A 21697-nucleotide genomic window follows, 5' to 3' on the forward strand; every position below is an offset into this window, starting at 1 on the left:
GCACAAAGCGAGCTAAATGAACTGGCTACCATATAAGAAAAAAAAATCTACGTCTCCGGGACTCACCCAAGAAGACAAATAAAACGTGTATTTTAGTGACCGATGTCACCAAGAGAACAGCGGCTACGGTAAAAAGTATGGCCTTGCTAGAACAGTATTGTAAGGTCCGGGCACTATCCCTTAATATGGAAAAAAAACGAAGCAATGATCTTTCAGACAAAATCCAGATGTCAGGAATTTAGATACCATTTCACCTCAGGAGAAACCACCCTGAAACACACCACCTATTGTACTTACCTTGGTCTGAATATAAGTTAATCTGGGAAGTTTGACAGTTTTCTTTGGGTGTATTATTTTCCATGTAAAATTGTTTTAGTTGATATATTATTATTGTTGCTCAAACATATACATTGCTTTGGCAACAGTGGAAACCACCCATTCATGTCAAAGCATTTATTGAATTTAATTGATAGAAAAGAGAGAGAGCGAAGAGTGAGTGAGCAGCCAGACTTCTTTCGGTCGGCTGTGTCAGTAGAGGGGTTGGTCAAAACAGAACTATAGGAGTGTTGTAGTACTGTAGTCATCTCCTGAATGGAGCCTTTCTGTTACTCTCCCCCTCACACACTGTGTTGCTTTAGTATGGGGTGAACAGGGAACAGGGCTCCCCAAAGCAATGACTGATTCATTCAAAGACTACAGTCAAAAGCCTCCCATCCTCCAACCCTACATCCAACTCTTGATGTCCCCTTGCAGATCTGAAATAATGGGATGAGTGCAAGTAATATGGAAGAGGCCATACTGCAGAGGTCTATCACAGCTACAAAGGCCAATGAAACAGTGTCTGGTGCTAGGGGTTGATTTTCCTATTTTCTTTATGACTATGACAATAGTGAAATAAAACAGTGTGAGTCTGATGTTCATCGTATTGCTCATTTTCAACCGCAATCTAGATCGCCATCTAACGGTTAAACAGAGCAATAACAAGACATTTTTCATTTTCACACATTATTGTCAATGTTTCTGCAGGATACATAAATAGATGTTTTAACAGATGTCCATCTGTACACATTTGGGGTCAGCATGTCACTCATTACATCTGATGGATTGAACAAGCCTATAAAGTTTCATGTGTGTGTGCCCGATAGTATCCATTGATAACTATGGGGATCAGGCAAGAAAAAGTTCCAGGGGGGAAAATAAACAGATCTATTTTGAAGCCCTCTTTTCAAGTCCTCTTTTTGTTCCTTCTCCCACTTTCTCTGTTTGTCGCAAACATACATGAGCTGTTTTTTTAGGGGGTATGCATGAGCAATACTCTGTATAGACTCACAGACTCATAGAAATAGAATTAGCTTTAACTCTATTTCTATGCACAGACCCTTGTGAACAACAGGCAGACGGACACAAACACACATTCAACAGTTCTGTGTGTAAACTTTTCAGGACCTCCTGTTGTTCCTCTGCATCCTCTTCCCAGACTGTGCTCCCTTCTGGGTCCCTCTCACCATGCCCTTTAACTGGCCCTGCATTTTAGCTTTTTCCTACACACAAACACAGAACATATGGTCAGCAGTGGGTTAAGCTTTCACTATTACAACTACAATTTACTACAATTATTACTATGTTTATTTACTAATTCATTACTATGTTCTTACCTGCGGTAGAGCTGTGCTTTCCTCAGAGGGATGTAGGCATATGGATCAACCTTTCCTTTCCTCTTCACGTCTCCTTTACCATTCTGGAGAAAACACAAACACACTCTTTACCCATGTGAAGAGTCAATGACAAAGGTCCGACAAAGTCCTGACTGTTACTCCCAGTCTGAAATCACCCTGAGAAACGTGTGTGTGTGTGTGTGTGTGTGTGTGTGTGTGTGTGTGTGTGTGTGTGCGTGCGTGTGCGTGTGTCACCTTGGCCTTGTAGTCTCCCCACAGGTATCTGCTCCCTCCCATGGGTCTGTGGATCCTTGAGCCTCCAGCTGACAGAGAGAGAAACCTACACATTAGTACATACACACAGGAGAGGACTGAGACCAGCAACCAGCACACATGGACAGACACAGACAAAGAGAGACAGAATGACAGTCAGCCGTACCTTTGTATTTCAGCTGGGGTTTGAGTTACATGTTGTCATCATAGTGACCATCCTGGAATGTTCTCTTTTTAGGTAGGCCTGATCACCGACGACGATGAGACAGCCCATAAGGGAGGAGTTCAGAGAACTTGCAGTGTGGTGCCATAACAACAACCTCTCCCTCAACGTCAGCAAGACAAAAGAACTGATCGTGGACTACAGGAAACAGTGTCAGAGGAAGGCCCTAAAACTGGTCAAACTCCAGCCACCCAAGTCATAGACTTTTCTCTCTGCTATCACACGGCAAGTGGTACCGATGCAAGTCTGGAACCAACAGGACCCTGAACAGCTTCTACCCCTGTAAGAATATGTTGAAGATAAATACACAATGCAGAGACAGAGGTCAATACAGTACTAAAGGTCAAGAGGACAAGAGTCAATAGAGTACTAACGATCAATGGAAATAGTGTTTTTTCTGTAATTGAGGATTAATGGGAGGAATTTGTCTATATATTGAGTCTGAAATACGATACTTGCTATTTGGCCATTGGCATACTTTTATTGCAAGGAATTCTAATTGGTCAACCACAGGCTAGGGCTGGGCTATAAACTACATCCTGTTTCTTTGCTCTGTGAAGAGAATCACTGGAGAGCATCACTGAGGACAGGGAGAATGAACATCTACCATCTACCTCCCCCCATGATTTGTCCTATTTGAATAAACCTATTTTCCTCCCCGATTTGCTTTGGGGTCTGTGTTATTGAAAAATAACATCAACTGCTAACACCCCCAAACCATAAGACTGCTAAATAGTTTACTAAACAGTGAACCAACTAGCCACCCGGACTATCTGTTCTGACCCTTTTTGCAATAACTTTTTTGTCTCATCACATGCGCTGCTGATACTGTTGATTATCCATCACTTTATTCTTAGTTATATGTACATATCTACCTCAATTACCTCGTACCCTTGCACCACCTCTGATCTGGTACCCCATGTATATAGCCAAGTTATTGTTACTCTTTGGGTATTTATTATTACTTTTATTGTTATGTGTTTTACTTTTCTATTATTTCTCTATTTTCTTTTTCTCTGCATTGTTGGGAAGGGCCTGTAAGTAAGCATTTCACTGTTAGTCTATGCCTGATGTTTACGAAGCATGTGACAAATAACATTTGATTTGAAAATTTTTACTTGATTGATTTCGTACATGGGTAGGTAGTGTACCACGCCTAGGAAGGGAAGCTGCCACAGTAACGTGGAAAATCGGTAGGCAACGTTGGTGGATACTCACAATCTTGACTCCAGCTTCGTCCAGAATGTCTTTAATCTCTCCCTCATCATCTGTAGGGTGAAGAAAGATACATCATCATGCTTTAGCATCAATCAAACGTAATCAATTGTTTGATTGATTAATGTATTTATAAAGCCCTTGATGTATTTATAAAGCCCTTCTCACATCAGCATGTATGCTTTACAGTAACCTGACCTGGACCCCAAAGAGCAAGCAAAAGGCTCCCTTCCAATCAGTGGTTATGATAGACAGACTATTACTAGATGTAGAGATAGAGTAATGTGGGTGAAAGAAAAAATACTAATTTCCATTTCCACAAAATGGGTGATAAAGTATTCCTTGTCTTCTAATTACAGTTGAAGTCAGAAGTTTACATACACTTAGGTTGGAGTCATTAAAACTCGTTTTTCAACCACTCCTCAAATTTCTTGTCAACAAACTATAGTTTGGCAAGTCGGATAGGACATCTGCTTTGTGCATGACACAAGTCATTTTTCCAACAATTGTTTACAGACAGATTATTTCACTTATAATTCACTGTATCACAATTCCAATGGGTCAGAAGTTTACATACACTAAGTTGACTGTGCCTTTAAACAGCTTGGAAAATTCCAGAAAATTATGTAATGGCTTTAGAAGCTTCTGATAGACTAATTGACATAATTTGAGTCAATTGGAGGTGTACCTGTGGATGTATTTCAAGGCCTACCTTCAAACTCAGTGCCTCTTTGCTTGACATCATGGGAAAATCAAAGAAATCAGCCAAGACCTCAGAAAAAAAATTGTAGACCTCTACAAGTCTGCTTCATCCTTGGGAGAAATTTACAAACGCCTGAAGGTACCATGTTCATCTGTACAAACAATAGTACACAAGAACAAACACCATGGGACCACGCAGCCGTCATACCTCTCAGGAAGGAGACACGTTCTGTCTCCTAGAGATGAACGTACTTTGGTGCAAAAAGTGCAAATCAATCCCAGAACAACAGAAAAGGACCTTGTGAAGATGCTGGAAGAAACAGGTACAAAAGTATCTATATCCACAGTAAAATGAGTCCTATATCGACATAACCTGAGAGGCCGCTCAGCAAGGAAGAAGCCACTGCTCCAAAATCGCCATAAAAAAGCCAGACTACGGTTTGCAACTGCACATGGGGACAAAGATCATACTTTTTGGAGAAATGTCCTCTGGTCTGATGAAAACAAATAGAACTGTTTGGCCATAATGACCATCGTTATGTTTGGAGGAAAAAGGGGCAACATCTCAAGACATCAGTCAGGAAGTTAAAGCTTGGTCGCAAATGGGTCTTCCAGATGGACAATGACCCCAAGCAAAGTTGTGGCAAAATGGTTTAAGGATAACAAAGTCAAGGTATAGGGTGGCCATCACAAAGCCCTGACCTCAATCCTATAGAACATTTGCCTCATGCAACAATACACATCTCCTTCGCATAGAGTTGATCAGGCTGTTGATTGTGGCCTGTGGAATGTTGTCCCACTCCTCTTCAATGGCTGTGCGAAGTTGCTGGATATTGGCGGGAACTGGAACACGCTGTTGTAGATGTCGACCCAGAGCATCCAAAACATGCTCAATGGGTGTCATGTCTGGTGAGTATGATGGCCATGGAAGAACTGGGACAAGTTCAGCTTCCAGTAATGATGTACAGATCCTTGCGACATGGGGCCGTGCATTATTATGCTGAAATATGAGGTAATAGCGGCGTATGAATGGCACGACAATGGGCCTCAGGATCTTATCACGGTATCTCTGTGCATTCAAATTGCCATCGATAAAATGCAATTGTGCTTGTTGTCTGTAGTTCATGCCTGCCCATATCATAAACGCACAGCCACCATGGGGCACGCTGTTCACAACATTGACATCAGCAAACCGCTTGACCACACGAGGTCATACACGCTGCCTGCCATCTGTCCGGTACAGTTCAAACCAGGATTCATCCATGAAGAGCGCACTTCTCCAGCGTGCCAGTGGTCATGGAAGGTTAGCATTTGCCCACAGAAGTCGGTTACGACACTGAACTGCAGGTCAAGATCCTGGTGAGGATGACGAGCACGTAGATGAGTTTCCCTGAGACGGTTTCTGACAGTTTGGGCAGAAATTCTTCGGTTGTGCAATCACACAGTTTCATCAGCTGTCCAGTTGGCTGGTCTCAGACGATCCCGCAAGTGAAGAAACCGGATGTGGAGGTCCTGGGCTGGCGTGGTTGCACGTGGCCTGCCGTTGAGGCCTGTTGGACGTACTGCCGAATTCTCTAAAACTACGTTGGAGGTGGCTTATGGTAGAGAAATTAACATATAATTATCTGGCAACAGCTCTGGTGGACATTCCTGCAGTCAGCAAGCCCTCAAAACTTGAAACATATGTGGCATTGTGTTGTGAGACAAAACTGCACATTTTAGAGTGGCCTTTTATTGTCCCCAGCACAAGGTGCACCTGTGTAATGACCTGTCCCGTGAATGGATTATTTAGGCAAAGTAGAAATGCTCACTAAAAGGGATGTAAACATATTTGTGCACTCAATTTGAGAGAAATAAGCTTTTTGTGCTTATGGAACATTTCTGGGATCTTTTATTTCAGATCCTGAAACCCGGGACCAGCGCTTATATTTTTGTTCAGTATATTTGTAATACAGTCACTACTTCTACTACTAGCCCCAATTTTTCTACACTAGTAATTTAAATGTATACACTTGACTACCATAAAAACAGTTTTTGACACTGTTACCATTTGTAGTTACATTTTGTCATTACTCAGGGGACGATTCAGACTTAGGAAATGTATGATTTTTTAAAGCGTTTTGGTTTAAGCACTCAGTATTTGGTATTCAGACTTACCTTATGAAGACATAGTAGGTTTAAAAACATCTAATCTTGTAGATTATTTAGGGTTAGGAAGGTATTTATGAAATTAAATTCTGAATCAAATATACAGAGGTTTGATTCATTTAGAATGTTTATTCATAAATTCATTCACAAATATTCATCCACTTTTAGTGCACTTTGGAGCATACAAAACTACAGCATGTTATCCATACCTGGTTGGAAAAATAGAGAAAATCAAATCAGCTATTTCCACCTTATAAACCAGTATTTTCACTTGTTCATCACATTGTTGACTTTTCATGAACATTTTCACCTAAAAATACATTTCTGCTTATTAAATCTATAAATATTCACAATTAAACAAGCATTGAAACAGTATGTAAACATCATTTCATAAATCTGTCGATATTCTTCTTTACCATTATGTACAATAGAAATAATACAAATAGAATGGCTTTCAGTATAAATAGAGATCAAATATAATATTTGTATCGTCAGGCAGGATACTTTCCACTGTCCAACCCTATTCATAGTTCAAAGTTCCAGATGAACACAAGGACACACTCACAAGGAAAATAATTTATATACTGTCGGGGACAGAGGTGTAATGGTAGTGGATAATCTGTAGACAGACAGAAGTACTGTAGTAAATTCTCCTCATGCCATGATTCTTTTCCAGGTCAGTCTACAGTTTGTCAGTTCTTTGCCAGGCTACACATACGGAGTGAAAATACACAAATTAACAATGTGGGATTATTTGGAAAATATTGGGAAATACAAAAAGAGGATAGGAAATACAAAAGCAAACGTAAACTAATTATCAAATATTATACCCCAAATTCCTTTGCAGTAACCAACAGTCCAGGGTCGTGTCCACTAGACATGAAATGTAAGAAAGTGGTCCGAAACTTGGAGGAACTATCTGAACATGTACAATAAAAACATGTTTGTTTTCTGTTGCAAAACGTTTCCCTACAGTGTGCGCTAATGAACACAACCCTGGTGTGCTTAACTTCCAGAGGAGTGAAACAAGGCCTTGCGCCACCTCTCTCTCTCTCTCTCAGTTTGGTATGAGTTTGGTTACGGGTGAGTAGTTGTTCACGATGACCTGGACCACAAAGTCTTTTTGTATCTTAGTGTCCTGGAGCCGGGTCTTATCTGTTAGCAGTTTCCCTGCAAAGAACCAGCGTTGGTGGGCCGCTTCAATGTCCTCCTGCCCCTCCAGGGCTGTCTTCAGCTGGGAAATGGAGTCTGACATGGAGGCGCTTATACGTAGGTCCTTACCTGTGGAGGAGAAAGACATTGGTCAAGTTACTTCTACAATCAGGGGTCTGTTCAGGAATATAGAATGGTGTCTTTCAATTAAGGACTCTAGCTTCAAGCATTAAATCTGCAACATTTCTTTCTGCCTCATGGCAAAATGTGTAAAATCGCAGGAAATTAGCTTTAAAACTGCAACATTTCCTCTAAGATGCCAAGAGGAGAGCCTTTAAAAAGTTCATTCCCAGGGCCGAGACTTGGTTCACCCAGCCATGCACTGCCGAAGTCATAGTAAAACTCCTTGTATGCTATTTTTATCTCACTCAAGTTACGAGGGGGTCCCTGATGAATTTGCTATCACAAAAGTTTGAGAACCCCTGGCATAGGCGATTTCAAGACCCAAGACCTGGTTAGATGGCTTCAAGTTAGCTAAAAGGGTGAGTGACTAACTGTGTACTGTTTTGGCAGAGTGAATGTACAAAGACTTGTCACATGCGAGCACATCCACAAGAGACACCCACATTATAACCCCCCTCCCCAGACAACTCTCGTTTGGCTTCAGTCATGGCAGCTGTATTTCTTAATGACCAAGCCGAAAAACAAGGCCAAATCTAGAGCTTCAGGCCCCCTTTAAACACACTGTCAAACAAGATGATAATAACTAGCCCTGAGGGGCTGACATTCACACACCAGATTATTAGTATTGGAATGACCCTGGGGATTGGGCATGGATTTATCCTGAGTGGTGTACTACTCTAATCTAGATAGATGAGTAAGCGAGCTAACTTTGGTCAACTCTGAGTTCGGGATAACCGGTGACAAAAGTCTTTGAGCCGTGAGTTGAGGACCAATCAAATTAGATTCCCTCCCTCTCGCAAAGAGTGCAACATCATCCCTTCGTTCTCCGGACCATATTTGAGGAATATATGTTTTTTAATAGTCATATTCAAATACATATCACACAACACAGTTAGAAATGATAGGATGTATTTGAAACGTCACACGCAGTAAAACTTCTAATAGCACATTTCACACCATAGTCTGCTGAATTTGCAGGTTAACTTTTCTTTCATTTTGATTTGGGCAAAAATGAAAATGTGGCACTAACTCCCCCATGGATCGACTTGCAACTAGTCAAGTGCGACATGAACACGCAGTTACAAGCCCAGCTCGACCAGGCTGGTAATGATAGGATGTAGGCAGGTGTTTGATCAATATTTACCTTTGTAACATGAATGAAGCCTGAGCTTGAATGGGAAGTTAACTGAAGGTAGCTAATTTCAGAAAAGCCTGAGTACATCTATCTAGATTCATAGTATACCCCTCTTATCTCAATGAAGAACCCCAGAGAGAAATTGAACAACTAAACGACAAAAGAGAAAAGGAATAGGGTGTCTCTCTTACCGCACGAGAGACGTACTCGTAGCTGGAACTCCTCTTTAGGAGGAGGGGGAGGCTTTTTCTGCTCCTTTAGATTGGGAGCTTGGCTCTCATTGGTGCATTCAGTGATGAGGTTGGTGGGAGGGGCTAGAGTGTAGGCAGGAAGCTGGTAGCGGTTCCCCAGCTCATCATAACTCTCTGTCAGCGTACCTGGATGGGACAGATAAACACAAAACAAACCTCAGTAACAAGTCCTATCTGAAATCAACTCCCAGCCTCTGGGGACCCCTAGACTAGAGGTGGCCAACCCTCGGCCCGGATCTACAGCGCAGGCTTTTGCTCCAGCCCTGCTGAAACACACCCGATTCTTCAATGTTCTGTTTAGAAAATAATACTAGAATGATGCAATACCACATGTCAAACATGCACATACATCAGAGAGGAGCTTTCCCCCTCTGCTGTGTCCATAATGTCTATGTAGCTAAATCCCTGAGTTCTTGTCATGCTGCCCAGGACTATTATATGACTACACAGCAGTAATCTGACAACCACAGACACACACAGATCTCAAATCAGCTAACTGGTCATGAATTATGTCACCCGTAGCCTGGTGGAACCAGACTGATCGCAGTGTTAAGTGAAACATAAATGGTAAGCCCTCTGTCATGTGATCAGGCTGGTTCCATCAGGATACATCACCCAGGCTATACAAATACATGGTGGAGCTATTACTATATCGATGCCAGTGCAATCCATTCAGATCTCCACAAGTGCATATAGGGAGTTACACTCCCTATCTAGAACCTAATAGGGTTCTTTGGATGTTGCCATAGGAGAACCCTTTGAAAAACCCTTGTTGGTTCTAAGCAGAACCATTTTAGGTTCCATGTAGAACCCTTTCCACAGGGAGGTTCTACATGAAACCAACAATTCTTCTAACTGGAACCTAAAAGGATTTTACCTGGAACCAAAAAGGGTTCTCCTATGGGGACAGCCGGAGAACACTTTTGGGGTCGATTTGGGCTTAGGCATAGGTTTGATATAGCATTATAATGTCCGTCCACTATGTTATAAATGCCAAATGTTATAAATACTAATGTTATATTAGTTAGATGTTACAAGTTAGTTATTAAGATGGAACGTGCATGTGAGTTTGTGTGTGTGTGTGTGCGTGTATGCGCATGCATGTCTCACCGTGTGGTAGTGTGATGCAGGCTCCGTCCACTATGGCCTGAGCCAGTTCCAGGTCGTTCACCTCTGCAGCCACTGCTGCCGCTCGGAGCGCGTCCCAAATCTCCTTCCTGCCGTCAAAGGCTGGAGCCGTGTCCCAAAACTCATCCCTCTTACTCCTCAGCTGGCCCTCAGTCATAGGGTACTCACTCTTCCATTTAGGGCACTCCTTCTTCAGGGGCTCATTGCGTCCTGAATGGAAATAAAGAAAAAGTAAATACATCAGGTTGCGTATATTTAATGAGGATATTTAATTCAGCGTTTCGATCTGAATGTACACTGCCATTCCTCTGAAAATCATGTAATAGAACACTTATTACAGAGTGTAGCTTACTAGCTATCATTCATTGTCATTTTCAAATGCCAATCATGTGTGGCTGGAGCTAGCCATTGTATAAAGGATTATTAGGAGGCTTGTCTATATTCAGAAGTAGGACATCCACAGACTATTCTCTTGTCTGTCTGACTCATGGCATCAATTGATGAACAGTGAGTGAGAAAACATGTTGGGAGAACAGAAGCAACCAAAACAGAATCGTATAATTTGACAAAATAGTACAGAAGTGAATAGTCCTGGACCTCACCATGCAAGCACACCACATTCTAGAAAAACAAAACTGTGCATGAAACATGAAGATCAGATGCATTCATCTTCAAGGTGGATAACAATCAGCTTACAGGATGGACAGAACTACAGAATAACAATAAACACCAATCATTATATAAAAAAGTGACAAGAAAATGTAACGAGGCAGAAAGTAACCCTCAACAGGAATAGTTATTTAGGCACTCTGTCAATGTCTGCCTCTGAGAAAACCAGAAACCTTTGAGTAAATCTCCACTGTGGTTGCCAGGTTGGCCTAGGTCCCTAGGTCTCTCAAGGTTTAAAGATTGGCCAGAGCTCCATATGTAAGATTCAGGGATATCTGGGGCTTTACTTTATACTGCTGAAGCACATCTCAAGAAGAGAAGCATCTTCAGCGTAGAGACTCTCAGTATAATAGTGGTAGTCATTGCGGTCATAGTGGAGTATACAGTACAGGAATCTAAGGTCACTTTGATTCAGAGAGAGAGGGGGGAAATCAAAGTGATTATTTATAGTGCAGTGGACTATCCAGAGTTACATACACACACGCTCATTTTAGTGGACAACAGTCCAGTGGATTACCACAGTAATCAGGCACCACATAACAGGATTTAGCTCCTGCTATCCCACAATACATTGCTCTGAGAGGTGAGTGCTGAGTGGAGACTGACAGGTGACTGCTATAGACTCAACGGACCTCAAAATTATGATAACTGTATTCTGAAACAAATCCATATTTCTTAGATCACGAACAAACATAAACTTGAAATGGGAATGGAAAGCATACAACCAGGGGTGCAACTATCACTGGGAACAGGGGGGACATGACCCAGATACTCCTTTGGTCACAGGCTGTAGCTGCGACAGCAGATGTTCTGACTTTATACACGGCACTCTTTCAGAGAGGTAGTTAGCAAACCAGGCCAAAGACCCCTCAGAGACACCAATACTCCTTAGCTGGCCCACAAGAATGAAATGGTCTACCATATCAAAAGCTTTGGCCAAGTCAATCAAAATATCAGCACAACTTTGCTTAGAATCAAGGGCAATGGTGACATTATTGAGGACCTTTAAGGTTGCAGTGACACATCCATAACCTGAGCGGAAACGAGATTGCGTACCCGAGAGAATACTATAGACGTCAAGAAAGCCAGTCAGTTGATTATTGACAAGTTTTTCCAACACTTTTGATAAACAGGGCAAAATAGAAATTGGCCTATAACAGTTAGGATCAGTTTGATCTTCCCTTTAAATAAAGGACACACTGTGGCTGCCTTCCAAGCAATGAGAACCTCCCCAGAGAGGAGAGACAGGTTAAAAAGGTCAGAGATAGGCTTGGCGATGATAGGGGCAGCAACATTTATTCCCAGTGCTGAGCTAGTAGTGTAACAGAAACGTAACGTTGCTACAGTAATGTTTCATCCCCTCTTGACTGAAGTTGTGTCTCAAGAGAATGAACTACTGTGATTGCTCAACTAAAAGTTTTGTGATTATGCTGCGGGACTTAGAGGTAATTTGTGGTTTAGTACGGTACCCTGCGTCACTACTTCATTGCTCCAGGCCAGAGCAAGGGGGAGTTAGAGCACTGATTATGCTTTTGGGTCCCAAGGCGCTACTTTGTCTCTAACTGACAATGAATGGGCGACATAAACCAAATAGAAACTGATAATTGTGCACGACTTCAAAATTTAATTTCAATTAACTAAATGATGAGGATGAAGAAGGTGATTGAATTTAGAACAATAGCGTAAGAATTGCTATTCCTCTGTCCTGATCGTGCACACCCAGAAAAAATGCACTTTTTTTTGTTACTACTTGTCAGTATTACTTAGTAAAACTGTTGTTACACTAAGGTTTTTATTCTAAGAGAAACTTAGGCTACAATTAGGGTGTGGAAATGTTAGGATTATTTTGCTCTTACTGTAGTACTGTAGCCTACTCCCGACCAGTCACGTTGTACAGCGCTCGAGTGGCGCAGTGGTATAAGACACTACATCGCAGTGCAAACTGCGTTGCTACAGATGCTGGTTCAATACTCGTGCTGGCCGTGACTGAGAGACCCATGAGGTGACGGTAGACTTTTGGTTTCTCTCCCTCTAAAAACAGAAATAAATCATTCTAAATAACAAACTGGCTTTATTTACAAATTAATAGCAATGTCTCACCCCATGTTCAAGGATGGCCATTTTCCTCGCTCACTTTACATTATTTGAAAACAAAATCTCCAAAATCTCGTTATTTTTTAAACAAGCCATAGAAAGTTGGTTGCAATTTCAGTTTAATCCACCAGAAAAGACCGAACAAACAATGCAACAAAAATTGTGGTTAAACTCAAATATACTAATTGATTAAAAAAACGTTATCAATTGGAACCTTTAACAAGTGGAAGGGGAAAAAACTATTATAATTATTATTAACCCTGTTTTTCACAAGTGTATCAGGCTGTGAATTCTGCAAACAACGTTTCTAGGATGGGCTATTAGCAGGACAATATATATTGGTCATGTTGATCACGGCTCCCGAGTGGTGCAGTCGTCTAAGGCACTGCATCTCAGTGCAAGAGGATTCACTACAATATCTGGTTTGAATCCAGGCTGTATCACATCCGACCGTGATTGGAAAGTCCCATAGGGCGGCGCTAAATTATTATTATTATTAATTCATTTAGAATTATATAAAAGCCGCTAAGATATTCTCACAGATCAGATTTGCCCTAACGAAAAATGGCCCTTAGATATTAATTTAGAATCCTCCAATCCTCTAAATGTCATTGAAACAAATATTTGTAGATATTCTGTAGGCCTACCGTAGGTGACATGAGTATCACTAGTGTTGAGTAATGTGCTGTTAAAAGTGGTGTAGGTATTATTTATTTAAAAAGCCTATTGAAGTTAGAAGCAATTGGATTTGAAGCAATAGCCTACCCGCGTATGGTCAACTATTTCAGCACCGTTTCGTGCTGCTCTGAGACAAGCATGGGGATTGGTCTTGATAAATCAATAAAATAATATTTTCACTGAATCTCCATTTGGGTATTCGTTAGACTACAATTAGGGTGTGGAAATGTTATGCTCTTAGTACTGTAGCCTACTCCCGGCCGTCACGTTGTACAGCTCCATATTTTCTGTTCCCCTGAGGGTTTCGTTTTTCTTGGAATAGAAACACCATAATATTAATCAAATTAATTAAGCTACATTTCTTAAAAATCAATCCCATATACTATGTTCTTACAAAAAAAGGTTTTTAATTCTCTAGTCCAGTCAATATTGAAGGCTATCAAATGCTTCACAAAGATGCCCTCTGGTGGTCAAACTAGCACTAACTAGCATTAATGGTAACAATGGCTGACAATTAAATAACGTGCCATAGAATTCTGCGGCAACCCGCAAGGTGTGCTGCAGTATGACGCAACTTATAAAGTTAGAACCACTGTAGCTAGCTAGTAGATACCACAGCCAGTTCAGCTCTGGTCTCTGTCAGCTGTTGTGTGTATGGAAATGTTTTTGTCCCATTTCAACAGAAGTAAATTCACTTGGCTTGTTTTCGTCAGTTGATGTACCATTAGAGCTAGCCAAAAGTTGGCTAACGTTAGCTAGCTACAGTACCAGTCAAAAGTTTGGACACACCTACTCATTCAAGGGTTTTTCTTTAGTTTGACTATTTTCTACATTGTAGAATAATAGTGAAGACATCAAAACTATGAAATAACAGATATGGAATCATGTAGTAAGATTTTAGATTGTTCAAAGTAGCCACCCTTTGCATTGATGACAGCTGCACACTCTTGTCATTCTCTCAACCAGCTTCACCTGGAATACTTTACTCTTGGCACTCTGCTTTTCCTCTCGAGTTCCCACAGATGCTGAGCACTTGTTGGCTGCTTTTCCTTCACTCTGTGGTTCAACTCATTCCAAACCATCTCAAATGGGTTGAGGTCGGGTGATTGTGGAGGCCGGGTCATCTGATGCAGCACACCATCACCTTCTTGGTCAAATAGTCCTTACACAGCCTGGAGGTGTGTTGGGTCATTGTCCTGCTGAAAAACAAATGATAGTCCCACTAAGCGCAAACCAAATGGGATGGCGTATTGCTGCAGAATGCTGTGGTAGCCATGCTGGTTAAGTGTGACTTGAATTCTAAATAAATCACAGACACTGTCACCAGCAAAGTACCATCATACCTTCTCCCCCATGCCTCATGGGAGATCATATGCGGAGATAATTTATTCACCTACTCTGCGTCTCACAAAGACACGGAGGTTGGAACCAAAAATCTCACATTTGGACTCATCAGATCAAAGGACAGATTTCCACCGGTCTAATGTCCATTGCTCGTGTTTCTTGGCCCAAGCAAGTCTCTTATTATTATTGGTGTCCTTGTGAGGAATACCTGGTAGAAGCTATTGATGATGATGAATGGATACAGATATGTTTGAATGCCCAGTCATGTTCATATTATCTCAGACATAAATTACTGCAGTTTAAGACCATCCATAGAACATACTAAACTGAGCAAAAAAATTGTGCTCTGACTGTTCTCAATAGGCTGAGAGAGGCTGGACTGGGGGCTTGTAGACCTGTTGTAAGGCAGGTCCTCACCAGACATCAGTGGAAACAACGTCGCCTATGGGCACAAACCCACCGTCGCTGGACCAGACAGGACTGGCAAAAAATGCTCTTCACTGATGAGTCGCGATTTTGTCTCACCAGGGGTGATGGTCGGATTCACGTTTATTGTCGAAGGAATGAGCGTTACACCGAGGCCTGTACTCTGGAGCGGGATCGATTTGGAGGTGGAGGGTCTGTCATGGTCTGGGGCGGTGTGTCACAGCATCATCGGACTGAGCTTGTTGTCATTGCAGGCAATCTCAACGCTGACATCCTCATCCCTCATGTGGTAGCCTTGACCCTTGACCCTCCAGCATGACAATGCCACCAGCTATACTGCTCGTTCTGTGCATGATTTCCTGCAAGACAGGAATGTCAGTGTTCTGCCATGGCCAGCGAAGAGCCCGGATCGCAATCCCATTGAGCACATCTGGGACCTGTTGGATTGGAGGGTGAGGGCTAGGGCCATCCTACCCAGAAATGTCCGGGAACTTGCAGGTGCCTTGATGGAAGAGTGGGGTAACATCTCACAGCAAGAACTGTCAGATCTGGTGCAGTCCATGAGGAGGAAATGTACTGCAGTACTTAATGCAGCTGGTGGCCACACCAGATACTGACTGTTACTTTTGATTTTGACCCCCCCTTTGTTCAGGACACATTATTAAATTTATGTTAGTCACATGTCTGTGGAACTTGTTCAGTTTGTGTCTCAGTTGTTGAATCCTATGTTCCTACAAATACTTACACATGTTAAGTGTGCTGAAAATAAACGCAGTTGACAGTGAGAGGGCGTTTCTTTTTGTGGACTAATCCATTGAGGAGGCCACAGAGATGACACGGTCCAAGATTATGGAGATTGTGGCTCAGATGCACAAGGCACGTCTCTCTCCAGAATGCGTTCTCTCCCGCCATTCATTGTTTCATAACTTTATTGTGTGCATTGTTTGCTGTGCGTGGGGCTGCCACAGGACCCACCAGGCTGGGGAGACCTACAGGAAGCCTGGTGCTTGGAGGAGGCACCGGAAGGACCGGGCTGTGGGGGAGCACTGGAGCTCTGGTGCGCAGCCTTGGCACCACTTCTCCAGGCTGGATGACCACTTTAGCCCGGACCCTCCAGAGTGCAGGCACAGGTTGAACCGGGCTGTGGGTGAGCACTGGAGATCTGGTGCATACCACTCGCACCTCTCCCTTAGGCTCAATGCACACATTCGCCCGGCACGAGCGGAGCGCAGGCATAGGACGCACTGCACCCTCCCAGCGCCCCGGAGACACAGCACGCAGAGCCGGCGCAGGATACCCTGGGCCGAAACGGCGTACCGGAGACCAGACACGCTGAGCCGGCACAACACGCCCTGGCTGGATGCCCACACTCGCATGGCACTTGCGGGGGGCTAGCCTATAGCCCACCGGGTACTGAACGCGTACTGGCGACACCGTGCGCTTCACCGCATAACACGGTGCCTGACCAGTAACGCGCTGCTTACGATAAGCACGAGGAGTGGGCTCAGGTCTCCAACCTGACTCCGCCACACTCCCCGCATGCCCCCCCCCCCCAAAAAAAAAATTTGGGAGCTGCCTCTCGTGCCTGTCGCGCTGCCGTGCTACCTCCTCATACCGCCGCCGCTCAGCTTTCGCTGCCTCCAGTTCTTCCTTAGGGCGGCGATATTCCCCAGCCTGTGCCCAGGGTCCCTTGCCATCCAAAATCTCCTCCCATGTCCATGAGTCCAGAGATCGCTGCCTTTCTATACCACATTGCTTGGTCCTTGGTTTGTGGGAATTTCTGTAACGGCTTTCGTCCTCTTCGTCTGAGGAGGAGTAGGAAATATCGGACCAATGTGCAGCGTGGTACGTATCCATAATAACTTTTAATGAGAATGAATGGTCCCGTGTGGCTCAGTTGGTAGAGCATGGCGCTTGCAACGCCAGGGTTGTGGGTTCATTCCCCACGGGGGGACCAGGATGAATATGTATGAACTTTCCAATTTGTAAGTCGCTCTGGATAAGAGCGTCTGCTAAATGACTTAAATGTAAATGAATACAAAATACAAAAAGAACAAGAGAATCAAATGAAAACCGACACAGTCCCGAATGGTGCAAACACTGAAACGGAAAACAACTACCCACAACCCATAGTGGGAAAACAGGCTACCTAAGTATGATTCTCAATCAGAGACAACGATCGACACCTGCCTCTGATTGAGAACCATACTAGGCCAAACACATAGAAATATAACGTACAAAACATAGAAAAACAACATAGAATGCCCACCCCAACTCACGCCCTGACCAAACTAAAATAAAGACATAAAAAAGGAACTAAGGTCAGAACGTGACACTGTGGATCTCATAGTGTTTTAAAATCATGTTTTAACTTTTGATTATGTCATGGGGTAGAACTTTTTAACTTTATATTTCTTTCTACAAAAAGTAGACGTGCCGTTTTCACATATTTAGACACTGGTATTATGTTTGAGATAATGAAAATTAGGTTGAAAAGTGGTGGAATTGCCCTTTAATAGTCACTATTATATAGTTATTACACAAGTTTGACTCCTGATACTACTACAGTATATTTCCATAATAATTAAGTCTAAGTCCCCTTAGTTACATTACACACTTCCTTCTCCTCATAGCCCTCCTCAAAGCCCTTCAGAGGGGTTGGGTTAAATGCGGAAGACACATTTCAGTTGAATACATTCAGTTGGACAACTGACTAGGTATCCCCCTTTCCCCTTCCCTTCATAAACATCCCCTGTCCCCTGCCAACTGAATTCATGAAATGAGGTAGGTTATATTAACACGTCATACTATAGCTTAAGACAGATGTATTACAACCTAATAATAAGTTGTTACTAATATTTAAATGACCACATCTTACACTTCTTCAACTTGACATGTTGGAAAACAAACTACACACAGACTTAATACTTTTATGTTATTGGCAATTGCAGCTCTAGAAAGATGAGGCTCACTAGCACAGTCATACAGCACTCCAACAATCCATAGTCCATCTGCATACATACTCACTTTTCAGCACCACCTTAATGGGAGACTGTGAGGGGTGGTACGGATGGTAGTCCCTAGAGTTAGCGACTCCCATGTCCTTCTCTTTCTCTCTCCCAGAGATTTGACGTGTGTGTGTGTCAGACACACAATCTCTTAGTTCCAGATACCGTTGTTTAAATCAAACACAACACTGACTCAGCATCAGAAAGAACAGCCTTTCAAAGACTCCAACCAGAAATTGAAGCTTACGTCTCTCTGTCTAAGAAGGTTGCAGTGGTCAAGGGTATGATCCCACCACCTGGACTAAATTCTCACGCTTTGGCTATCCGTGACGACTACAGTTATCCTTGTGGAGTCTGAGCTAGGTTAGCTAGCTGTTGTGACACTTCCCCAGTTCTTTACTAACAAATGCCTTAATAACACACACACACACACACACACACACACACACACACACACACACACACACACACACACACACACACACACACACACACACACACACACACACACACACACACACACACACACACACACACACACACACACACAGCCACCCAAAATACCACAGGATCAATATATGACAGATGGAATATCTGGCTGCATATGCCATAAACAGCATCTATCAATAGTATCCTATCCAGATTGACTAGGTAGGCAGCTAATGCTTACACAACAGCACTAATCCAATTAGCTATTTAGGGGAAGAGGTGGAAGAGGTCAAAAATAACCCAAGTCAACACCACAACCCCATTATAGACTTTAAACTCTGGTCAGACCATACTAATCTGCTGTGAATGGGATTGCACCTGTTGATGGGCAGTTCAAGGTATACACCATTGTACGGCTGTTTGGGGGTAGATAGTTCTAGGTAGAATCCATTGTGCATCTCTTTGGGGGGAGGGGGGGGGTACTTCTTGGTATAATCCAATGTATAGGTTACCTGTTTGTTAAGAAACAAACTTGGCCTTGGAAAGTTCCAGGTATGATCCATTGAAGACCAGCCTAGACCAGAGACTATAGCTTCTGTAGAACAATGCTTAGAACAAGGGTCTTACATTAGCTTAACCATCATTTATATTTTATATATTATGCCAATTACGCTTTTATCCAAAGTGACTAACACTCATGCGTGCATCCATTTTATGTACGGGTGGTCCACGGAATCAAACCCACTATCCTGGCATTGCAACCTCCATGCTCTACCAACTGAGCAACAGAGGACCACGTACAATCATATGACAATCCTAACAAAAAGGACCAAATGTTTTTGTTGTCATAGGTGACATTGTAAACAAATAATGTAATATATGGGTAAATCCATTTGAATTAAATCACTTTTTGACCACACCCCTTTTCATTTAAACAAAACTTTCAATACGTGTTTGCCCATAGTATTTAGGAATTAGAGGTGCTCAAAGTTTAAACCCCATTTGAAAGCTGATGGGTTCCTCCTCTTTTTAATAGAGGCCATCAAAACTCTGTTTTTTCACACAATTTCATAGCACAGCCTATAGAAATGTTGCGCAACAGGAACACATTTCATCCTATGCATCAACCAGCTATGAGGAGCTGGCTCTCGCTGCGCAACAGGTGATCATATTCCGCTATAACTCTGAATAACAGGGCTCTAATGAAGTGTTTGATTTGATTTTCGATTGCATTGATGTCAGAGTGATTAGAGGGACACTAGCAACTGGCAGTTAGCAAGTTTGGTAGGCTACTACTAATGACCATCGGAAGCATCAGAGCACAGTTTTGGAGAAGTCTAGTTACTGTGACTCAATGGTCACGTGGAATTTCACTGCGGTAATGACTCCTGACTGCCGGCGGTAATATGGTCAGCATAACAGCCCTAGTTACCGGTGTTTCTGTAGCGAACATGAGATGGAGTTAGCAAAACAAATGGCCACTGGATTGATGCAAATAATCATGATATCATTCTGCCAGGTAGGCATAGGCTACTTTGAGTGAAGTATACACAATGCCCACTGGAAAAAAGTGGCTATATGACATATACCCTCCACTACACCACTGTCTGCAGAGCATTATACAGTTAGAATTTCTTACCTCCTCGTTTTTTGCTCCATGTAGAGTTCCTGGCAGGCCCTGGTCCGTCCAGCTGATCCCTCCCTACACACCCGCCCATGACTGTCTCTGCAGAGCCATACAATTACATAACATCAGTAGCTACATAACATCAGGAAAACACACACACACACACACACGAAAGAGATAAAAGATTAACAGTTATCAATCAGTTATAATGTTGCCAAACAAATGCAAGGGAAGGGGAGCTATTGAAATATAGAGTGTTTTTTAAATTCATCCAAAGACGATACTTGTCAGTTTGATATATACCTACAAAACACATCTCATATTTGGATGGTCAATGACATTGGCTCATTGTTTTATTGGTAATGTTGTAATGGCAACGTTTACATGCCACGTCTACCATGAGCTGTCAATGTGTCTGACAGCTCGAGCTCACAAACTGCAATTAAGATAGCAAGATGGCTGTTTCCATTAGCCTGAAGACCTGACATTGAATTGCATTAGATTGGATTCAACATTCCGCATAAATGTGCATTTGGATCAGGAAAGTTTCCTCTTTCAACCTCTACAAACCCAGTATTTTAATAAAAATTATATTTTACTGGTTGTCCGCGTGGTTGGTCCTTTTGCAGGTAAGAATGTGAGACAATATATCCACAGGAAAGTATGATTACACTCACTTTTGAAAAGCACTGGTAGTCACCTGAAGCGTGCAGAATCATGTAAACACATGCACGAGCTCCTGCTGATGCTTCAGATGATAGAAATCTGAACGCATAGTACTTTGAAACGTTCATGTAATTATATTGTCCTATGGATATTTTGTCTCACATTCCTACCTGCAAAATGACAAACCACACAGACAACCAGTAAAGTAAATTACAATATAATTGTATTCTAGCCTGGGCAGCCACTCATGCCTAGGAATGCTAGTCCCAGATGTTGCCTTTCGCATTCAGCCAATCCGGTTTCATCAGTCAGGCTGAAGGGTAAGAAAGTAAGCATAGTTCCCCCTTTTTTCTGCCTTTTCACAATTCAATTTAGTTAAGGAGGAAATCGAAGCCTTGCATGAATGGAGAATGGTGTATGTACGAACTGGTCGCTGCGGGTCACAAGTGTATTACCATCTGTACACATCAAGCCAAGATGATAGTAAAGATCCATAAAACCACTAGCGGTTTCCCAGGCAAATTTCATTCAACATTCTGGATTGTGGGATTGAGAGGAACTTTTCTGATCCACATACACGCTCATTTATGCCCGACGTAGAATTTAATGCAATTCAATGTCGGGTCTTCAGGCTGTTTCCACATGTCATTGGTTTTGTATCTATCAAATCAATGCAACTGTGGCTTAAAAA

At 42.5% G+C, this 21697-nt stretch overlaps 1 protein-coding gene across 1 annotated transcript; it reads right to left on the reverse strand.

Annotated features, from left to right (window-relative positions):
- Positions 1-1513: 1513 nt before the first annotated feature.
- Positions 1514-18376, reverse strand: LOC120045837 (ubiquitin domain-containing protein 1-like). The gene is made up of 6 exons (XM_038990769.1): positions 18304-18376; positions 10048-10275; positions 8878-9063; positions 7298-7497; positions 1656-1738; positions 1514-1541 (listed from the first exon to the last, which is right to left on the reverse strand). The coding sequence occupies exons 1-6, from the start codon at positions 18374-18376 to the stop codon at positions 1514-1516; spliced, it is 798 nt and encodes a 265-aa protein (XP_038846697.1).
- Between the last annotated feature and the right edge of the window lie 3321 nt (positions 18377-21697).

Source organism: Salvelinus namaycush, chromosome 4, assembly GCF_016432855.1.
Source record: "Salvelinus namaycush isolate Seneca chromosome 4, SaNama_1.0, whole genome shotgun sequence".
Taxonomy (NCBI): Eukaryota; Metazoa; Chordata; class Actinopteri; order Salmoniformes; family Salmonidae; genus Salvelinus; species Salvelinus namaycush.

Bases quoted from the DNA above. Each gene is read 5' to 3' on its own strand.
- LOC120045837 (XM_038990769.1), bottom strand. From the start codon at position 18,376: ATGGGAGTCGCTAACTCTAGGGACTACCATCCGTACCACCCCTCACAG. The intron at 9,064-10,047 runs GTGAGACATGCA...TGTCCCATCCAG, and splicing joins CTGCATCACACTACCACACG to GTACGCTGACAGAGAGTTAT. The intron at 1,739-7,297 runs GTAACCAAACTC...TGTTTTCTCCAG, and splicing joins TCGTGAACAACTACTCACCC to AATGGTAAAGGAGACGTGAA.